This window comes from Crocodylus siamensis, chromosome 1, assembly GCF_052110815.1.
Source record: "Crocodylus siamensis isolate JL-2025a chromosome 1, ASM5211081v1, whole genome shotgun sequence".
In the NCBI taxonomy this organism is placed as follows: Eukaryota; Metazoa; Chordata; order Crocodylia; family Crocodylidae; genus Crocodylus; species Crocodylus siamensis.
The window spans coordinates 136,712,680-136,736,378 of NC_143395.1; the positions used below are offsets into that span (position 1 = coordinate 136,712,680).

The 23,699-nt window shown below is 39.4% G+C and overlaps 1 protein-coding gene across 1 annotated transcript in view; it reads right to left on the reverse strand.

Moving 5' to 3' along the window:
• The window catches only part of GALNT2 (polypeptide N-acetylgalactosaminyltransferase 2), a 172,826-nt gene continuing 149,127 nt past the window's right edge, over positions 1-23,699 (reverse strand). The window contains exons 12-16 of the mRNA XM_090043827.1: positions 20,947-21,039; positions 20,659-20,742; positions 17,507-17,633; positions 7,069-7,188; positions 1-3,090 (exon numbers count right to left, since the gene is read on the reverse strand). Coding sequence (XP_089899953.1) covers positions 2,935-3,090; positions 7,069-7,188; positions 17,507-17,633; positions 20,659-20,742; positions 20,947-21,039 — 580 coding nt within the window. The 3' untranslated portion in view covers positions 1-2,934. The remainder of the gene's footprint in view (positions 3,091-7,068; positions 7,189-17,506; positions 17,634-20,658; positions 20,743-20,946; positions 21,040-23,699) is intronic.

A 23,699-nucleotide genomic window follows, 5' to 3' on the forward strand; every position in this document is an offset into this window, starting at 1 on the left:
AAGAACCACCATCTTTTCTATAAAGTATTTCTTTATTTAAGTTAAACAATTTTCAAGGATGGTTTCCATCTATAAAATGAACAAAGTACAGGCTCTGTACAGCAGATTCTTTAAACGAACTCAAAAGACAATTTTCAAAATATGTTTTTTGGGGGGTGGGTTAGGTAGGGGCGGGAGGTGGAAAGAAAACCAGCAAAACAAACTTGCATGTACCATAATTTTTGCTTTTAAGACTAAGGGGAAAAGTTCTCAGAAGACCCCCACTACAATTTGCTTCAAGGGCTCTTAATTTTTTTCTTAGAAATGGGCTGAATCCTGATGCTTTAAAAAATTAAAAATCACAGTAAATGACTTTGGCACAGTGTCATGTAAACATATCTAATAAAAGGATACCACTTCAGTTCTGCTCCCAAGGAATAGCAATGTGTTTTACACTATACAGCTCCTACATTAAGGCCCACGCATACAGCATCCACAGGGGTTTAGAGATATATTCCTGTCTTACAATAGGTAGGCTGACATTCAAAACCCAGGGGAAGGAGGGAACAAAAATTAGGAGCTAAGAGTGAGGTTCATGCTCTTCTATATTTCAATACTGATTTCAATTAGCAGTTGCTTGTCTGTTCAATCACTGTAAGGACAATAGGAATTTAGTGTACGTTCCTTTTAAATTCTCTTTTCAGAACAAGTAAACTTTAACCAATTTGCTGCTGAAGCCATCATCCAAGAATTCAGCATTTATTTTCAAGAGGACTAAAAACTTCCATTATGCACTACTTTTCTGAATTGCTGAATCCCTTACTTGAACACCATTCCTCAGCAAATTCAAAGCTAGTGTGTAGGGGAAGGAAGAAATTCTGGAGATCAGTTTATCATACACTGTAGAGACTAGTTTATCCACTGTAGACTAGAGACTAGTTATCTGGAGACTAGTTTATCCACTGTATACTGTCTTTAAACAGGCAAATCCCATAATTTTAATGGAAGGAAGATATGCAGCAAGGTAAGGAAAAGGAAGATGTGTGTTGCATTGGCAGGAAAGCTGGATAGAGGACAGAAGTGCTTCAGATTCAATCCCTTCCTTCACTGTTGCCAATGCATCCAAAAGGAAGCCTTTGTGAATCCCATAAATGGATACCATTTTAACTGCAGCTGGCATGTCAGACATTTCTTAGCCTGCTATTTTAATTTCTGGCACCCAGAAGTAAAAGCCATTTTGTATGGAAGAGTTCCATTAATTGTAAATGCAGCCAAAGGAAACTGCAGCTCTTGAAATACTCTTTCAGAAACTGAAAAAGGGGGAAAAGCCACTGTACAGTGTAGTAAAGTATTTTGTCAGCTTTCTTCTTTATAAGTCAACCCACAGTCTGAGATCCATCATATTACCAAAGTCATTTATGTACTTGGCATCTTCAGTAATTTGTGATACTTACTAGTGCTGCCACTGATTCTCTATTTTTCCTTTTAGTTTTAAAAGCTCATTGAAGCAACTCTTGTTTTAACAAAGTATATAGTCTATGCATACATAAGAATGAGAGACCGAAGTCAGTGTCGACTCAGCTTTAACAGTATTATTTCAATATAAAAAATGACATCAGTTGCACTGAAGCTGTAAAATATATTTTTTCTAAGGTTAAAAATATCATTTAGGATTGGCTGATACCCAAACTAGTTCCCAGAGCCACGCCTGGATCCATCTGAAACCCTGTTCTGAGAAAAAATTAAAAACAAAAAACAAAACAAAAACACAACCCATGCAGGTTTATAAATTAAGCAAGTGCAATTCAGAGATTTTGTAGCTGCTCATCCTTGCAAATTAATACTATGATCTTGTGCTATCTGTTGAGACTGACATTGCTGTTCCATCTTACCTTTAAAATTCAAAAGGGAGTTTAAGACAAAGAAATTAAGCTGATTAAGGCCCAACAGAAAGCTGCGCTGAACCTCCATGGCTGCACCTGTGAAAGAGCTGCACCATGTACACACTGTTTGTAATAAAAGAAAAGAGTATTTTAAAAATTAAGAAAAACAGAAATGTTCAAAACAAAATATCAAGTACCAGTTTTCTTATACCCCGAGCACTCGTGCTGAATTCTCAAACTGGAAGAGAGAATCCAAGCAAGGGCCTGTGCAGACACATTCGTTTGTCCTGCCATTTCCTCCTCTTCCTCCTCCTCCTGAGTTCCATAATCTTCAGTGAGGGTGAAGCACTATGAAATAGATCCAGTTTGCAAAACAAAAGCATCCAGTGTTTGCATGGACATTACGCTCAGCAGCACAAAATCTGCATCTACACAGAGTTCTGCTCTTTCATAGCATCTCAATCCAATTTCCAATTACCAATGTATGTTAACTGGCTTTGTTGATACTTATAGGATGATGAAAATAGATATAAACAACTGGGAACGAACATATTATATTTCTATTTTGAGTCCATCATAGAAAAGTTCATATTCAAATATACCAAGTACACATGGAAAAAACCTTCAAAATGACACTTCAGTTTCTGGAAACCACAAATGATTTCTATGTAAATGGAGATTTCAAATGATCTTCTCCTAGCATTTTGCCCCACACCCTCCCCGCACCCAGCTCCCCTCCCTCCCTTTGTACTGAGATCCATTTTCTACTGTACATCAATTGTTCCTTGGGATGTTAATCATCTGCTGTGCAAGTAGTAAGCTGATGTCAGAAAGGAACTGGTAAATCTTCACACAACAAAGGAACTGTGCTGCAGTTGTGTTCAATGAGAATTGCAGTGTTCCAAGTCCCCTTGGTTCCCTTGTGTTTGCTTTAGTTCTCTCCTACTTTCAGACAAAGATGGAATACTGAGGTATATAAGTTCCGTGGAAAGTTTAAGAAATATATCAGTAATGTAATCAAAACTTTGCCCAATGTCTAGGAAGTGAAATGGCATTTTGCATGTGAGCCCTTCTACTGCTGCAAATTAAGTGTAAACTTCCACTGCTGTGATAGAGAAGGACTGCAAACCTCAACAGTAAGCCCACCATTTTTGGCATTTCGGCTGTCTAAACACAGGTTGCTGCCAACGTGCCTCAGTTTAGAGTTGCTTTCAATTTGCTCCCATTTCTGAAAGAGAAAATAAAGTTACTGAGCTATTAAAATTGTGGGTAAAACAGTATTTCAGGTCCTGTCTTTTGAGTTCTCCACCCTCAAACATTCCTTAGCTTAGATGTCATAGCTTCAAATCCTGAAGCAGCTGTTTCTTTTTCAAGGCCTGTCCAAACTATCCCCAAGGAATAGCAATACCCCCAGCTGATACTCTGTATATCAAATCATTTTCTTCAGCTCTCCTCTTAAATGCACACAGTCCCACTGCCATACCAGACTTTGAGGTCTACAAAATCTGCACTTGGTGAACCAAAACTATCAGAAATAGTATTGGCTTTACAATAAAAAACCCAAGATGTGATCAGCAAGACCTTTCACAAATTGCAGAAACCATGGCCACAGGTCAAAAATTATGGGAGGTGTCCAAGTAATTTGTTGCAGTCAGAAACAGTGCTGGGGGTACCAGGGTCATTGCCATCTGATCCAAGAGAGAATTTTTTTTTTTTTTTTTTTTTTTTTTTTTATCTTGGCTGGATTTGGAATGGACTGAGAACAAAGGACTTGTGTTGTCTATGGCTCTTAGCAGATTCCTGGCTGTGGTCCTGGATGTCATTTCCCTTGACTAGCTCCCATATGTGAAAAATAGGAAAGATACCTGCCCTTCCTCAGGGAGCATAGGTTACAAGGATAAAGTCACATTAATATTAACAGGAATGCCTATAAAACTCTCAGGCTAAGTCCCCATGTCCCAAGCTGAAGAAGTAATCTTAGCCAAGTTTCCTTAAATTCCAGCAACTGTGCACAGAGTCAGGCACAGGCAGCTGGTTTTCACTTCTTCATGGGAAGGGTGGGAGGGTGTAGGAGATGAGCAAGGGAAGAGAGAATTGAAGTTCTCTCCAACACTATCTGTAAAGCAGATCTAGAGTGTTTATTAATTAGGCTTTGCCCAGTCTTGCTATATGGTGTATTCACTTGCATATAAGTAGGCTCCCCAATAATTAGATTCTATATATGGCAAATCCATGAATTTGTTATAATTTTCCGGATATAGAATCTAATTATTGGAGGTCTGCCTTGAATTCATCCAAGTGTGTTCAGTGCTTACTGCTTTTAAACAGCTTCATAGCTGCTTTCCAGTACTGCACACGTGTTGCTTTTGGCAGCAGTTAATGATAAACAATATATTTAATGAGGTTTCCTTGTATGCGAACACAAGACAAGGGAACTTTTCTCCACCAATGCCAATTGGGGAAAAACCAGCAAACCTGCTCTTATATTTGAGTAAATACAGTAGAAGTTTACAAAGTAACCTTCCAGCTATGAATTATTTACTAAGCGATTTCTTTCGCAGAGTTCCTGCACTGTTAGCACAAAAGCAAAATTGACGGGGGAGAAAAATAACTATGACTTTACAGAACTAGCCTGTTACACAGCTGGATTAAAGGGATTTGCTACTGGAGATAACTCTGCAAGTATTAATTGACTTGAGCATGACAAATGGAGGATTAAATAGCTGTTGCATTAATAATACAGTTTGTTTAGTGAGTTGCTGTTAGGGACTGCACTCCTTGCTCATTCCTTTGCACTTTGCCTTCTCCCTGTTTTCAAAAAGGCGCACTCTCATTTTTTTTTCCTTAAATGGTATGTTAGATACTTCTGTTGCTTATCATGCACATCAGTTCCTGGTTGCTCAGGAGAGGAAGTCAAGTTCTGTTCTCCTTGGGCTTTGACTATCATATGTCCAGGCTTCACTAAGGAGATAACTCAGAAATATTTTATGCATATGTCTCTGGAAACAGGTTTGGCTGTTTAGTCCCATACATTACATACCATGACTCCTGGCTTGACTTATTTTTCAGGAAAGTTTAACCAGGAGAGTTTTGCATGGTAAAATACCCTAGATTGGTGGGTCTCAATCTTTTCAGACTCAAGGCACCCCTGGATTGACTCTTCAGAAAATTCTAGTCCTTAGTTTTCACTTTTTTTTTTTTTTTTTTTAAATACAGAAAAATAATTCTTCTGTTGCAAAAAAAACTCAGAAAGACCACAGTAGGGCAGAATATTTTTTAACACTATGAATTCCTATTTTAAATTGCTGGGTTTATTTTGTGAATCATGTTGCACATCAAACAGGGCTAACACTGTGTGGCACCCTGTGGCACCACTGAAAGGACTGCAAGGCACCTCAACACCACCCTGGTTGAGACTCACTGCCCTGGACATAGGCTTACAAATGCACTCCCATCCCTATGGCCCTCTTCTTGGATTCACTGTTCAGTTGTAAAATGCTAACATTTGAGCAGGATCATGTGTTCACAATAATTTGTTGCATCTTTCTTTACTTTGTTACATGTAACAGCTTCAGATCTGAACATAAAAATGCGTGCCTTTGAATGAAAATAAAAACCAAGGTTGTATCTCATCCCATCTAGGTTGTATGAGGTGCTGTAAGCAGTTAATTTGCAGGCAAACAGAAACCAGCTTATACTTATATCAAATCAGTTTAAAGAGGAGACGCACTATGATCAAGTCATGCTGAAGTTTGTTCCAGATAGACAAATATATGGAATTTTATTTGGATTTTGGATATGGGATAAGGAGGTCATAAACAGAGTTAAAAGTGCAAAAGACACCTCAGGTCATTTGGGAAATATTCTTGTAGTTACTGGGTGGGAAAAGGACTACTGAGTATGAGTATCACTGAAAACCTTCTATGCACATTCTATACTACCTGAAGACAATGGATAGTCAGAAAATCATTGTGTAACCATTTGTGGAGAAGAGAACTGAGGATATAAGGTAGCAACCCCAAAGGTTTAGTAGAATTCAAGCAAATTATTTGGTCCTAAACCTGGACCTGCTAGATTTCAGGCTATAATTTGCAGGAAGACAGAAACACCGCTACCTCCCATTAGAAAAAAAAATACCCACACAATCTGTATGCCTCTATATAGATACGTCAAGACTTATCTTTAGCTTCCCTTAGCAAAAACCTCAAGACTTTTTTTTTTGTGTGTGTTAAGATCCTATTGCTTAGTGTCTTGTTTTACCTAGTTTGTCATAGCTGTTTTATTGTTAGGGGCATATTACTAGTACAGATTATGGGTTTAAATGGGCTGCTGCCTATGAGTGTCAGGCAGGCCATGCATGCAGCATGCACCAGCTCTGGCCCACAATGCACAGGCCAGTCCACGGCATGTGCAGTACTGGTCTAGGGCACATGTTGCACACAACACTAATGCCATACCCTCACCAAATAAGTCCATGTTGGACCCAGGGCCAGTCTGGGGGACATGCTGCACATGGCCACCTTAGGCTGCATACAGTGCATGGGGCTGGAGCCGAGAGTCGCACAAGACTGGTCCGGGATGCATGCTGTACATGACACCTGCACCTGACTGGCCCTGCACACTGGCTCTGGTGCGCAGAGCTGGTCTGCAGGCCTGATACAGTCTGGAGACCAACCTCTTGGGTCCAAATGAGCTGATGCCCCAGTGAAAAACAAAACGTGAAGAGATCTGGGATATGGATTTCTTTTAGTAGGCTTCAAAGATTAATTGATGACATTTCTCTTCTAGTGTTTGACCTCCTCACAGCTTAATGGAAAAAGGAAAGACTCCTTACCCCAATACTCTCTTCCTCATCTGGTACTCATGAAACATCTACGTTCTAAATTTCATCCTTCCTGTCTTAAATTAAATTACATGGTGACCCTCCGCAACCAATACAAGGGGTGATCAACACAAGAGAGGCATTACTTCATTTCTGATGCTGTCCCCAAGTAGTTCTGAAGGCACAGGAAGTCAACTACAGATTTTTTTTTTAAAGTGTTGTACATATATAGACATACAAGTACACATATAGTAAATACAAACACCCCCTCCACACACCAGCACAGGGCGCAAGAAGAGGGCAAGAACACAGGCACACACCTTTATTCACACTGCTGTTATTCCAGTAAAACTGTCTGCACAGTGTACTGCATTATGTACTCACCTGTCGGCTGTCATTTTCCCTGCAACCCTGTAGTTTTATTAGTGAACCAGGGGCTCTGTCCACAACAGTAAGGCACAAATCCATGTGTTTCACTGACTTGTCCTTTGTTAAGGCCCATTCCTAAGACACGTGAAAAGGAAATACACAGCTGTATATGAAACTATGAATAAGACAACAAAAGTAAGAGAGAGAGAGAGAAAGAGAGAGAGAATGTGTGAGTGCGCGTGCGTGTGTGTGAGAGAGAGAGGGAGAGACAGAGTTAGACTCACTCAAAAAGACCCAGTAGAAAAGTTCCTTTCACTTAAGCATAAGCTGGAGTTTTTACAGCATCAGTGTTTAAATAAGGTGTTCCTTTATACAATTGAAAATACAGTAAACATTTATTTAAAAACCTGGCAGCCTTTCATTCTGACTGCTCAGACAGAGCCAATTTTAGCTGGAACGCTTGAAACCAATTTTAAAACACAGGCCTCTGAAAAACCCAAAATAGGTGAGGAGGACTTATTTACTTTATTCTGAAATTGCTTTATTGTCCTGAGAGAAAAATTGTTGCCTTGTGCTCCCTCTACTGATCTTCCAGCAATATTGCGAAGCACTGGTCTCCCCTACAAGTACATTGTTATCATCATCTTTGCACTATATATTCTGCTAGCAATTATTATTACATCATATAAAGGAAGTGATTCAGGTTTCAAAGTGAGGAACTCAAAACTAAAGGAAAGTAAGGTGACTAACCAACTAATTTATTCCCCTGTGCATCCACGTTCTCCACAATGAATGAGGTAAGTAGTCAGAGGGGAGTGGGAAGGGAAACAGCAGCAGTGTAATTATGCAATTAAAGATCATATAAGCCTATGCATAAGACAACTGGATGAAGCTGCAAAAGAAACCACAAAATCTGACATTTCCTAATTACCAAATACTTGACTCTGCATCCTAAATAAGTTGTCTTTTTAAACAGACTTTGGTATGGCTTTTTTTTTTTTTGGGGGGGGGGGAAGGGGAGTTCCCCTTAAAAGGAAAACCTTTAGAATAATCTGTTTTGAACAGCCTGGGCTGTTACAACTTACTGCCAGCTTTCTTGCCCTCCACAACCCTCTACACAGAGTATGACCCTGCTCCCATCTTCCAGATTTCAGGTGTGGCCTCTGATCATTCTTCATTCCTTCACTTCCTTTCCCCTCCATGACAATACTATCACTGAGGCCTCCCAACCTCCACTATTCATCTTTTTAATACCCATTTTGTCTGTTCATGTAAAAAGGAGGATTCTACATTATGCAATAAGGCTCTAGTTGCAGAGAACCAAACCCCATCAGCCAGAAATTGAATATCGTCTTGCAAACAACACACACTATGGGAACAGATTAGCCTTGCAGACTTCTGTTTGGGATTTCTGACAGCATAATTTATAATTTCACCAGATTAAGAATGGCTCTGAATACATTTTAAGACCAAACAATTTCCCCAACCATTCTATTACTAAATATTACTTCTGCACTGATTTAGTAAACAGCTGTTACAAACTCAGTCACCAATAACTTTGAAAGAGTCCAAAACATCATGACTACACACATACACACTCCCTCCCTTCCTCAGGTACCTCCCCACTATTTACCAGCTACATTTATTCCCCTTTCTTCCCCTCCTTTCTCCCCCAAGCCCGTCTCTCACCCACTGACTCCTCAATTTACATCTTCACTGACTGCCTGTCTTGGATGCATACCAGCCCAGCCACTGACTTCTTTACTATTCATTCCATGCAGGAAGAGCACACACCAACTGCAGATGCTTCCTCAGCCTGACGAATGGTATTTGTACCTAAAAGCTTTCAAAGAAGATTTTTTCCAACTATTTGAGTTGGTTTAATAAAAAAAAATATCAGATTTACTCAAAGAACCTTGTCTGCCTATGTCCTTAGACCAACAGGACTACAACTTGTACCCCTATGACTACATACAAGCATTATAAAACTCCCCACACCCAAAATTCCCATCTGGAAAAAAAAAAAGTCTTTCAGCTAAACTAAGCAAGCAAAGAACATTTTCAAACATATTAATTTTGGGTAACGAAAGCTTAATTTCAGATTATTTCTCTCCAGTCCCTGTAGCACAGGAACTGTTTAAATTGTGAAATAAAACTAACAAACAGAGCCTAGTTAATTTGACGTCAGGCAGAAGGCAGGGTATATTTGCATCTTATAGGCTAACTAAAAAATATATAGCATAAGCATTCATAAACAGAGGGCAAATCTATCCTGCCTTCTGTAAAACTAATGGCCATTGTTAAGAGTGTAAGTCAATTTTATGTAATACAGACATTTTAAAATTCCAAACACAAGTTTCTAAAGAAACATAAATACCATTGTCCCCAGTAATATCCACATCTGATCCCTCATAAATAATACTGCCTAGCTGGTCAAGTTCAGCCCTTTCAGAAGGCCTCAAGCACACATTTGACTCATCTTCTGAGTCTAGTTACATTTGTGAATGCTCAAACTGAGTTGGAAAATTGGTGGTGCAACATCAGAAATGTTAAGCTGTCAGTACTGTTATGCTACCCAAAGGGCTTGGGCAGCATACAGCAGAGCATAAGGATGTTTCCCTTCAGCAACTGAATGCCATGCATACGGTATAAATAAAAGCTAAGTATAAAGCAGACTCCTGGCACACTGAATGGATTGAAGCCTTAAGCACCCTGTGTACCGAGTGAAAGTGGGATGGGGTACAAGTGGTAAATGGTCAAAAGCCACAAAGATGTAGGCACTTAGCAAAGTGAGGCACTTAGCAAAGCACTTCACTGTGGTCTTAGGTCTGTCACCACACAAAAGAAATTCAGCAGTTCTTAAATGCAGGACTAGGTTTCCTTATAATCTATGACCAGCTCATCATTTTTATGATACAAATACACTTTGTTTGTGCCGTACATGATCGAACCTTGAGAGTTAAAACAGGTCTCGTGAGGTTGCAAGCTCCAACAGAACCATGGTGGCTCCACAGCATCCTAATAGTTTCTTGTAACTCAAATACAGAGAACAGGACATTCCTAGCCAAGTCAGAACTGTGTTACATTTGAGCACATGTTCTTCAGAAAGGCTTTTACAACAAAAAATTGTATGAACTTGCACTGCCTGACAGCCATAGCAAATTACTGCCTTGGAGTAATGAACTCCGTGCATGTAGATGATGACATGGTCAGGTGGGAGGCAAATTGGCTTAGGGGTTGCATCTGGAGTGGTGATGAACGGGTTGATATTGACCTGGAAAGACATGGGCAGTGGAGTCCCTCAAGGATCAGTCCTTCGACCAGTGCTATTCAATGTCTTCATCAGTGACTTAGACAAGGGCATGGAGAGCACCCTGTCCAAGTTTGCAGATGATACCAAATTATGGGGCAAAGTTAACACACCGGAAGCTTGGGAATGGATCTAGGCAGATCTGGACAGGTTGGAAAAATGAGACAGAATGAAATAGGATGTGGATCTACAAAGACAAGTGCTGCACCTGGGCAAAAGAAACCACCAACAGACTTAACAGGCTGGGGGATGGCCATCTCAGCAGCGGAAAGGGATCTTGAAGTCATAGCAGACTCCAAGATAAACATGAGTCATCAATGTGACGAAGTGATCAACCAGGCTGACTGCACTTTATCATGCATTAGCAGGTGCATGACAAACAGGTCCAGGGAGGTAATGCTTCCCCTTTATGCGGCACTGGTCAGGCCACAGTTGGAGTACTGTGTCCAGTCTTAGGCTCCATACTTCAAAAGGGATGTGGAGAATCTTGAGAGGGTTCAGAGGAGGGGCACTTGTATGGTCAGAGGCTGGCAGGCAAAGCCCTACGAGGAGAGACTGAGGGACCTAGATCTCTTCAGCCTTCACAAGAGAAGGCTGAGAGGTGATCTTGTGGCTGCCTATAAATTAATCAGGGGAGGGCAGCAGGGAATAGGAGACGCTCCATTTACTAGGGCACCCCCTGGAGTAACTAGGAACAATGGCCACAAGTTGATGGAGAGCAGATTTAAGTTGGACATTAGAAAGAACTTCCTCAGAGTAAGGGTTGCCAGAATCTGGAATGAGCTTCCAAGGGAGGTGGTGCTCTCCCCTATCCTGGTGGTCTTTAAGGGAAGACTGGACAAGCACCTACCTGGGGTTGTCTGACCCCAGAGCTCTTTCCTGCCCAGAGTAGCGGGTCAGACTCGATGACCTACTGAGGTCCCTTCCAACCCCAATATCTATGAATCTATGAACCCAAACTGCCCCAATACAAGACTCAGTAAAATCTTTGCCCTATTATTCACATAGCTTCTCATTAAGTTACAAAAATATTAAAAGCCTGATTAAACAAAAAAGCACCCCCCCTCCCACCCATCATTCCTTGACAATTGCAACACTACAGAATAGACAGAATAAGCAAGCAAAAAGGGGACAGGGGAAAAAAAGAGGTTTTTTAAAGCTCCACCCACAAATTTCCAGAAAGAATTTGGGTTCCTTGTTAGCTGGGCTCAGATCACCCCGCTGGGCTTCTTGGCCATGTTCCTTCTTGGGGTAGTGGAAGAATTAGCATCAGCACCTCCCTCAAACTCCACCAACTCCAGGTACCAAAAAAGATGCATCAATAGAATATATTGGTATATAGGACATGTGCAGAATAGTTCACATCTTGGTTCACTGAGCATTCTCTTTCTCCATCCCCCACTTCCCAGCACAACCATGACAGCAATAAGGAAAGGTGGCAGCTTGGGAAAAGTACCGGTACACTTTACTATTATATGCAAGCTTCATCTATAACACTTCATTAAATAAATTAATGGGTCCACACTCAACACATTTTAAGAATCCAATTCTTAACTTTAAATCTGCACCTCCATCCTATTTAGGCCAGGTAGTGCACTTAAAACATCCTTTCTTTCTAAGCTACCACTTCCTCTATACTTTTCAAAACTCTATACTTGCTCAGAAGCTACCAAACAGTAGCAATGAGCATTTCTCCAATCACTTCAGGCTTGAGATTTTATCTTTTGGTACCTTACGCTCACAACAAGGTCACCAACCTCACCATCCTACAAAAGCGACAGCACTTTAGACAACATATCTGGGTCTGTTAGGCAGTTTATTCTATTGGATGAGTAAACAGATTATCAACCAGAGTCCACCCTCCATGTTCAAGTGAGAATCTCCCTATGGCCTACACAGCATACATATACAATTGTTTATTAGCACATACACTCTTAACAGACTAAAGAGAACCCTTAATCAGATGCGAAAAGGAAAGGGATACGCAGAGGTAGGGAACTTATAGGTTTGATAACATTTTCCACCATAGAGTTCATAGATTTCATAGACATTAGGTCTGGAAGGGACCTCACAAAATCATCAGGTTCATTTTGTTCTCTTCCCTTTAAACAGTTCACATTTTAATTTGTGCTCAGAAGCAGCTGGTAACTTAAATCTAGCCACAAGAAAGCAGACTTTGGGCTGCTGCATTTTCTCTATTAAAAATCAAAGCCTCTGCATACCAATATAATGAGTACATGTTATCCTAGTGGCAATTTTCTTTAAAGCAAAGCTCAGTCTTAACACTTTCAGTGAAAGTCAGTGAAAACCCCTCCTAAAAACTCTGCCATCTCTGACCCCACAAAGTTGTACCAGAAAGCTTTCAGGCCAGCCCCAGATGGATTAGTTACTACTTTAAAAGACCATATGTTTAGTATTACCAGCATTGCCTCAATGTTTTCAGTAAGTACTGAAAAAAGAATTAAAATTTGTCATCAACTTCTGGGGCTATTTTGTTTATAGAATAAAGTCAGGCATAGCTGAACTAAAATTATCCTTAAAAATATTCAAAATGAAGCACAAAAAGCACTTAAATTAAGCCAAAATCTAGTTTTGCTGCATCTGCTGCAAAAAGTTGAAAAAAGGAATGGATATGGCACCATAACAATAGTTTCAAGGGTTGAAAGATTTTTTTCAAGTAGGCTGAAGGTATGCAAAGATGAATTACCTCAGAGCTTACTCTCAAAAGCGATATATCATAATAGATCAAACTCCCCAGGGTCTGTGCTCCTGTCTATCAAAGCGAGGCAACAGCACCAGGCTTGATATTTTAAGAGCTACTGATTCTAGAGGGATTTTTGGACCAGCCCTTTAAGGAATGTAGGCAACCACACTGCTTTGCCATTTTCTTTCAAAGCAGTGGATGAAATAATTTCCACATGTATAGTTTAAAACTGATAGCCTCTATCCCAGGAGGACAGAAAGTAATGGCTAGGCAGTGTAGAAAACTCTCTCCAGAAAACAACAATTCCTGTTCAGTACAAGGAATATTGCTTTGGTACATTAAAACAGAAACCTTGGCAGGGCAGGGAAGGAAAGGAAAAAGAAAAATAATATTCATTCTCATTTTATGTGAAGAAATCAAGGCTGAGTTTAAATTAAGTCACTTGGAACAATTAAATAGTTGTTCCGAGTGACTTAATGAATCAGTGACAGAGCTGGGGACAAAAGCCATGTTTATCCATCTTCCCATCTATTTTCCTACCACTCCACAAAAATAAAAATTCATATCAGATGGATCCATTCTTAGTGACTAAAAAAGATTAGAAAAGTCTGTGTTGCAATTAGAGGTTAAGTGGTATAAGGAAGATGGAGAACTTGAATTTAAGACATATTTCTCTACACAAAATAAATAAAAATGGAAAACAGACCATCCCAAACTGAAGCAAATAAAGGAACAAATTTTCTCTCCCAACACACCAAAGAAAATTAAGAACATCTGTTTCCAGATTTCTTTCAAGTGGAACAGTAGATGACACCTACACCATCCTGCTCCTTTCAGTAGCAAAGACTGAGAACCAGCCTCAACTGTAGAAGAGAATAAGGCAGAAAGAAAAAAAAAAAAAAAAAAGCATCTAGGCAGTGTACTTCACTTTATGCCCCCTACAGTATCTTCAGCAAAAGCTTACACATTTGAAACATTATCCAGAGCAATTTTAACTTCTGCTTCCCTCTCCAAATTCTTCTCGAGGTTATTTGGTTAGCCTCTCTAGTGCATTCGATGGAAATACTAGTTGGGGAGTACTAGAATACAGGCTTTGGAGAGATGTAACTTAACATTTTTAAAAGGGGAAGGGGAATAGCTTCTCAGGTGAGGCATCAGCTGGTACAATGTAAATGTTACTTCTGCATGCACTTATTGGAATATGAGGGAGATAAAGCACATTTTAACCCCGAATGAAACCATATTGAAAAGAAGTTACAATAATTTTGCTACACTTTCATTCTATAGGAGCACTTGTTATACTATAACAAACTATGCCACTATTAGTCAATGTTGATACAACTGTTATGTCTGTATTCCCTCAGTATGAATGCAGTTTGGATATATAAGAGCCAATCCACATCCCAAACTGCCTGGAAGCTCTCTTATGAGAAACTTTGGAGCAGCGGCAATTTGGTTAATAAAAGGTCAGGATCAGAAGATAACCACAGCAGGACACAGGAAGAGATTTCCTCATTCAGGGGCAGAAGGAGTTGGGGGAAGAAGGACAAACTGTGTCCTGTTATGGATCTATGAAAATCATCCAGTGTCATTAGAAATGTCAAGTTCCTCAGGCTGACATGCTTCTATCATACCCAGTCTCAGTCCTGTCAAGACTAGTTTGGGGCTCTTATCTTACAGGATGAGCATTTTCAGACAGATCAGAAAACATGCCTCATGTTTGGGTGTGTGAGAAACAGACAAGTGCCATATCTACTCTTCTACTGGACCAAGAGTACTGGTTAAATAGCCAACACTCACTAGTACCAAATCCTGAACCTCAAAGAATACCTGTTACTCCTAAAACGCTTAGCTACATCAAGACTCATTCTGTCCCGGACAAGCACGCCAAAGCTGTAAATCCAAACACGTGGAGTATTCAACATGTATTTAATAAAACACTAGATTCAAGTTTAAATCTTGGCTCTTGTTTTGATCTACTGGGTGCATCTACACAAGATGGTTTATTGTGCAGCAGACCAATTTGCTGTGCAGTAAAACATCAGCATCTATGCATGCACAGCAATTATAGTGCATAGTAGACCTAAGACTTACAAAAAACTAGAACTCTTGGTTCCAAAATGATACTTTTTAATCAAACCACCTGGGAAATCACAAGAAAACTGTCCTTTTCTGCAAGCTTTCAGGATCAAAGCTCCTTCATCAGGCTCTGGGAAAACTATAGATGGTACAAGATGGTAAAAAGCCTCATAGGTAGGAAATAAACTTCATTTTTGCACAGAGGGAGCTGAAGATGGAAGTGTGTCTCCCTCTGGGTCCAACACTCCTGAGTGCATAGTAGATTAATTTACTGTGCTGCCAGATTGCTGGATGCCAGTTGCATCTTACAGAGCTGAGTAGTAAATTACTGCACTTAAATGCATGTGTAGATGGTGACGTCAGGATTAGTTTACTCAGGCTCAATTTGAGCTGAGGTATATTCAGTTGTATTAACTGCACGTGTAGATGCACCTACTGATATTAGAGTAATAAGGAGGTGCAGTAAACTTTCTCAATCCTTTTAAGTTAAAATAAGTCTCCACTGGGAGACTGAAACAATAAAAAACAGCTGGACCAGGTTCAATGACATAGAAATCTTGCTCAGACTAAGTTTATCAACTGCTCCCTACATTGCCCGACATGCTCTTCTGCTGCAACAGGGAGTAAGGTCTTAATCTTCAGGGACTACAGGGACTAATGGGTGACATATCAAAACAAAAATCCTGTTCTCCTCTCCGGAGAAACAGATGAAATAAAATAGTTGTAAGTGGGATGTATGGAGGAGTCCATTTATGTTTCTGTGAGATATATTCTGGGGCATGATACACGTGAGAAACCAGTATTCCAGAAAAAAAAAAAAATAAGCATCCTGTTTTGGAAAGTCCCACGAAGGAAAAAAGATCTTATCTAAACAGTCTGGGGTTACTGGCTCCAGCTCCACATGATAGCTCTGGCTATGGACTGGCCCTGCATGCCAAACCATTTCAGTGCTCAGGACCATGTCATCTCATCAGAAGGTTCCCCAGGGGTCTGTAGATTTGGCAGCAGGGAAGGACAGGGTTAGTTGCTGGGGCTCCCAGAGCTGCAACAACTAATGCTGTCACCGCTCCCCCACTGCCTAATTTCTGAACCCCCTAGGAATCCTTATTTCTTGCACATAATGCACATCCTAGGCTGCTGAGAGATGAGAAAAAACAAACAAACTACCAGTGGCTTCCTGGAAGAGGCATTGCATTAGTTTGACCTGGCCCCCCAGATGCTGTATAGATCGAGTGCTGCGGTGGGGCTTTTCAGCAGTTTTATCTAAAGCAGATTCAAGTGCCTGAACTATACAGATGTTGGGTGAGCAAGGACAAACACAGAATCCCTCTTCTGGGCATGAGCTGTGCTTGGTGTGGGGGCATGCTGAGCTTAAAGTAAAGTGCTGTTTACTCTTCCCCCCCATGTCTGTAAACAGCCCTAATTTCCCCAAGTTGATTTAGGGGAAAATGTGCATGTTTTGTGAGAGAAATAAATCTACTAGGTTTTTTTTTAAATCTTGATCTGATTTTAGGATTTGAATCCTCCTTACACTTTCATTTAGAGGTACTGTATCAGAGATTATTTTATAATTAATTCACTGTCAGTTTTGTTATACAATGGAACAGCAAACCGATTGATTAGTAAATTAGCTACATTTCCTGTTAATTTTGTTTATATTTGTTTTCAAATATAGTTTGATATTATCTGTGAACAAAAACCAGCAAAAGAAACCAGAAGAAAAAGCATACAAGGACTTGGTTAATGATGTCTATCACAAGTTACAACTGTGTAATTAAATACTTTGCAGTAATTAACATTCCCATTTACCGCTTTGACATATTTGCAATTAATTTTAAAAGCATGACGGAGAATTTATTGAAACAACATCTTAACTGTTAAAAAAATAGGAGATGGCATTTTATCACTGACATTGCCTAAAAAGAACATATTTGGGATTTCAAGATATCTAAGATACAGTCATGCACTGGGAAGAACAGAGCCCCATGTGAAATAGGTATATTTGACTTCATCTGTTATACAATCTGATAACAGGAAAGTCTAGTCAAGTCAATTATTCTGTTTGGACATGTCCCCATCAGAAAGAAATTTTGATGAAATAAACAACCTTTGGTTGGGAAAAGAGTAGGCTTTAGCATACAAATGACTTTGTGAAAGATGGAGTGGATGACCTGCCATGTCTGCCCTCTGAGTCTAAAACATAAAATACCATGTTACTATCTGAAGCAGAGATTATTTATTATGCCAATCTATGGGAAGAGGAAAGAAGCAAACATGAAATATGTATTGATGTTGGCTTTAAGTTACGTATTTTTCAAAAATGATGTGGTTTTTAAAAAACAGCTGAATAGTATACACACCTGGTTTCCCCCTGCATTATGGCATTCATAAACCCCAACAACACCATCTGCAAAGTGGCCCAAAGTGTCGAGGCAATTGGTGCCCTGCTGCAGAGCCCCAAAAGCTATATCTTGATGATCAGGTACCCTAAAATAGAAACAGAAATATCCATTTAATTTAATTTTCCCCTCACTTTGTCTCCCATCCTTTATTTAAACAGAGTTCTAGGATGCAATAAATAAGAACTGATAAGTTTCATATAAACTATATTCAAGTTCCCACAAAATCTTTGGTGGTTAGAATAAACAATTTAGGCAGGAGAACATGCTGTCATAACCTGCCGTTTTAACTACAATATTTCCTGAAAACTAAAACTACCCTGAATTTAAGATGACTATCCAATAATTAGATCCTATGCATGGAAAATCTATAAAATTTGTTATAAATTTTCCATGTATAGGAAGCTGATCTTTAATTCATCCTTTTCACTACTGCAGGGGGGCAGGCAGGAGAGGAAGGGAATGTGGGGAGGTCAAGCAGCTTGTCCCCTGCTTGTGCCTGCCCCCCTGCCACCTCTGCCCCCTGCCTGTACCTCTCTACCCTTTGCTCCCTCCAGGCAGACTCCAACCCCATTCTAGCTCAGAACACTGAGCACAGCCCCAACCCAGCCCCACAGTGTGCCTGTGGGCTATGTGCTGCTGCTATGCAGCTGGGGTGGGGCCATGCTCAGTGCCCCAGGCTGCAGCATGCACCGAGCCTGCGAAATGCAGAGCAAAGGTAAGGGGGTGAAAGGGAAAAGATAGGGGTAGGCAGAGACACAGAGGTTGCATAGAAGGTTGGGGAAAAGATGACAAGGGAAAGAGGGTGCAGGGGGAAGTAGACAGCAACTGCAGCTATGGCACTGACCCCAGTTAGGGGCTGGAGCCCAAGCCACAGCAGCTGTCTGCTCCCCTCCACTCTCATACTTGATTCTGAGACAAAGGCTCTCCTCCCCATGTTAAATGGGGGAAAAACCCCTCATCTGTAGAAATAAGTAGATACAGTAAATGGTCCAATAAAATGAAACTATAGGCTCACTAGCAGATGACTGAATTATACTAAGAAATTGAGGTGAACATTTGAATTCTCATGACTAGAGAGATGGATTGAACTAGCAGTAATGCCTATAGTTAAAGTTGTCTAAACACTTTCTACTTATAAAAGCCTTGTTCTCAGTTGCTTATAAAATATTGCCAAAATTAAATCCACTGAGGCAAAATTTTGGTACACTGCATTACTGTCTCAGGCCAACTTTCTCTTCTAAATTTAAAAAAAGTAAAATAAAAAAGCTCCACAGTTTTTCCATTTCTGAAAATGGGTGTATGGAAAAAAAAAAATGTTTTGCCAATGTTAGCAAGTTATTCTACTGTTCCTCTGAGAAACTCAAGCGTCTCCCTCCTTTGAAGTGGGGATTTAATTTTTGGCAGAGGCACGCTGGGGTCAAGAAGCTGACTTTAATAGCCCCCATGAAAATTCAGCTACCTCTGGCCAAGTTATACGCCACTAATCAGTTTGCTCCTTTTTCAGTAGAAGCTTGCAGCAAGTCTTCAAATATTTCATTCGCATCAAGCATGTTCCAGTTCAACATGGAGTATTTTTTTTCTTTAAGTTGTTTGCTCAGCTGATGAGGAGGATGCAACTAAAAACTTGAACAGCACAACTCACTGTGTTCCCACAGCTTACTCTGCTGGCACTCTGGTAGCATGAAAGGAGAGGAACACAGCCCAGTTCAAAAGGCAAAGGAGTAAACAAATGAAGAGATGGAATAAAAAAGGAAGGCAGGTAGAATAAGGGAGGCTATGCCGAGTTTCCTTGCCCTTTCTACTACCCTCTGCCATGATTGTTTTGGCAGAGACTTAAAAAGTGAGATTAAATATTTAACTATTAAGTTCTACAATACAATAAATTAATATTTCAAAAATATGACATGTGGAAGAATTAGACATATACAAGTTATGGGAACCAAAGCATACATGTTATAAGCAACTTTTAGGCTTTTATTAACTGAAAGCATATTCCACCATTAAAATGCATCATCGCTGTCTTGATTAAAATTCAAAATGGCAACATGGTAACGGAACAAAGTTGCATGATAAATGTATTAACTGTCTGGAGACTTGCTAGGATAGGAAGGTAACTAGAAATTTAAAAGATTTCCCGGTAAGATTAAAGTGAATGCACTTAAATTCATGAAACACAAGAGAATCTATATGTATCCATTTGGAAAGCAAAAATAGGAGGAAGAAGAGAGTCAGAGGAAAAGGTGCTGTCAGATTTTAAAGGAGGTCACTGCAGCTAAAACTAACACATAGTAAACATCTCAAGGAACTTTCTGAAGACAACATAAAATGACGTTATTTCCTTGTCCCCATTATCCTTCTTTGTAAGACAGATGCCAATATGTAAGGTTCCAAAAGCTTTCACTGAGGGAATAACAGCTGATACTTTTGTACACAAAGACACTGTACTAGCAGAATTTATTTTAGTGAATTCTGACAAAGTACTTTGAAACAGCTAAAGAAAGAAATGTAGTGTTTTTGAAAGCTACACATAATCCTACAATTACTTTAAGATGATTTACACATATGGTATACATACCAAGTTGAAGACTTAGAGGTCTGATAGGAAAGGATACTGGTAGCCTAGTGTTACTCATTTGAAACCCAGTAAGCTCTGAGAGGATTTTTCTACCTTATAGAGGAGATGAATGGAAACCCATTAGTCAGGCTGCATTCTAACTAACAATATGCACACACACTGTGCAAATTTAACCTTCAAAGCTCTTTAGTAGTTTTAGATCAGTCACTGTTTAAGGAGGGTTGTTTTATGCAGGTGATAAATGGAGACAAAAGGTTAGCGACTGCCCAAGATAACTGAGATTCCATGAGAAATGGATTAGAACAAGCCTGCCTAACTCGGGGCTGTACTCTAGCCAGTGCCTTCAAATAAGCTCAACTTTTGCATCTGATGATGGGTCAGTAGAAAAAAAAAATGGCAGCTTAGAATGAAGTAATAAGCCAAGAAAACCCACTATCAGATCCATGATCCAACTAAATAACCCTTGGGTTCAGAAAGGATAAAAAAAAGTTACAGGACAATTCACTGCTGTGGATACAGACTATTTGACACTCACCTTAACTCAGGATAGACATTTTCAAGATACCATTTGAAGGGTTTGCAGCTAAGTCTCTTCCTCAACTCCATTCGGCTTTGAATGCTAAAAAAACCAAAACAGCAGCTTACAAGCTCTAGCAGTTGAATTTAAATACATTTTAAAGGATATTCAAAGCATATTTACGAGATGACACATTTCTGCAGACAGATTTTAAAGAAATGCAGTACAAAAGCAAACTTTCCTTCACCCTCAGAGAATACGGTCTTGAGAAGAATAAGTGAATAGGAAAAAGCAGATCCAACTTACTTGCCATAAGGTACATTTCTGGCTGAAGGCACTGCTGCATAGTAGAAATTTTTGTACTCATCCATCCAGACTTCTGCAGCCCTACGTGTATTTCTAGGAGCAAAATGTTTTAAGATGTATGTTATATTTTGTCCTACTGCAGTTAATCATGCCATTTATTCTATGCTTAAATTACCCACCATTACACCACATGGTTTCCTATCATAGGCTCAACAAATTTCCACGTTAGGAAAAAAAAAAAAGTGTACAGGCTTAAAAAAAAGAACAAAAATCTAAGGTGGTGTGCCTGCAAGATGTTTTGAGATAAATTTTTGTGCCTTCTCTACATGAACAGCTGATCCAGGCTTTTATTTAGAAAGACACAAATTTTAATACACTATTTTTAGTGCCCTTTCTAATAAAATAAATTTTATTACTTTATAAGTGGTTTTTGACTCAGTATTTTAACCTGGAGAAATATTCAACGTCTCAATAGCAGACAATATTTGAAAATGTGCCTTTAACTTTGCAGTAGCTTTCAATGAAAGCAGTAGCTTTTCACAAGAAACTAAACTCACTAACTTGAAAAGAATGCATTTTTCAATCTTCTTTCTGAACCTACCAATGCAACAACAAGAGCACTATGTAGATATAATACAAAACACTTGAAAATAGTGACACATTTAGGTTTATGACCTAGCAGACTTTGTTGCAGTGGAGACGACGGATAAATTGTCCAACCTTCAGCTTGTGTTTCTGCTACTTCTGAAACACTGTCTAAAATTCATACTTGGTGAACTGCTGCACTAAACAGAAAATTTCCTGAAGTGTGTTTTTTGACGTTTTTATTTTTACATAACAGGAACCTTTAAATCCATTCTAAACTGCAGTAGCACTACAATTTATCATTTTGTAGGAGGTCTCTTTTCTTATTAAAAAAAGTGTTTATACTTTTTATATAAAGCACATGCACCATATTTAAAAACGTGTGCATGTGAGAGAAATAATCTGTTTAATAATAACTGATTAAAGCATAACATTGCTTCTTGCGACTGTATTCAAGATACATACATCAATTAGTTGTTTATTATTAAACAGTCTTGCACAGGACCGTGTTACCCGATTAGAAGTTATCAGCAGGACACCTTCAGTATGGTACAAACACTTACACAGAGGCAATACCCTTGTAGTAAATACTGCAGACCTAAGTGATTAATATCATGTATACGACTTCTTCCCTTATCTTCCTCCCGCTAATCTATTACCTCCCTAGACTTATTTTAACATTCCAGAGTGCTAGGTAGATTCCAACAGCTTCTTTAAAGTCAACCTAGCAAAGAAATATTTCCTCTTGGCATAAACTACTACTTTTTGGTACCTTTTACACTTATTTTTAGTGTCCAGCTACTCCAATACAGCCAGAACCCTTAATTTTTATTGAATTGCTTTAATTAACATAGTCCATCCAAAAACAATTCTAGTGACTTGTAAAGGACTCTCATGGCATTTCAGTTCAAAGGGCAATGACAAAGAACAGGTGTGGAGAAAGCTAGACCAGAAGCAACACTGGATTAAAAAGCTTCAACAAACTTAAAAAAAAAAAAATCACTAAAGCTTGAACAAAAATGGTGAAGGTTTGTTTTTGTTTCCTTTTCCCCACCTCACATTATATGATCCAAAAGGATTCTGCAATAAGAATGCAGTTTCCCCCATCATATGCTAATGTGATGCATCACATTTAACACGGACAAATATCATCGTCCTGTTCTGAAATTCTGAATCCTGTATTTATTCAAAACTGACTGGAGGAAGGATCAACTTGGCATCAGGCTGAAAACAGAAATTTGTATAAATATGAAAAAGCCCCCACACAAATGTATATTATGTAACCCTTTTTATGACATTCTGTGAAAGTCATTTCATATGTCTAAATAATATACTTAAATAAACAGATCCTCTCACCTCCTCCCACAACTGCAATATAAGTACTAGAATAAGGTGTCTTAATTATCAATTTTTGTTTTTTCACGTGCCAAGTTTTTCCATGGCAATCTAAAATTCAAAACTCAAAGGCAGGGAACCAGCTAACAAAAGAAAAAAATATCTTGTAGAACTATTAAGAGAAATAAGACCTACAATTTATTTGACCAGGTAAACCCATTCACTAGCACAAGCAGAATCAGTATAACCCCAAAGAAATTTGCAACATTAGAGTTCTTGACATAGTAGGTAATACTTAACAAAACTACCTGGTTTGAAGAGCACATGACTGTGCTTTAAGTAAGCTGTGCTTAATATAATTTGTTTAAACTCCAGACTTCCTTCAGCACAGGCAGCTATTTTATTTGGTTTGCATCTGACACCTTGTAAGTCCCATAAATTAGGACTCTGATGCTTCACTGACTTGCGAGTACTTGGAAGAATTCCCAAATACTGAATATTTGTTATACTGAAAAGCACATGGCACCTCTGACAATACCTCCTCAAATATTTCTTTTACTCCCAGGCACTTACACACATGCAAGGAAATCCAGTGTGTCACAGCAGACTCGATCAAATTGAGGCTGCTGGGGCACGTAAACTGACATGCTCTGGCAGCCTTGCCCATCACATGCATCAGCAGCACACCACGCCTCCGCACTGAGAAAACAGCAGCAGTGCACTCTGAACTAAAACACGTTTAGTTCAAAGTGTACTAACGCCATTTTCTCAGCACAGAGGTGCTCTGTGCCACTGATGCACGTGCTCCTGACAGTGCCAGGCACTTTTAATTA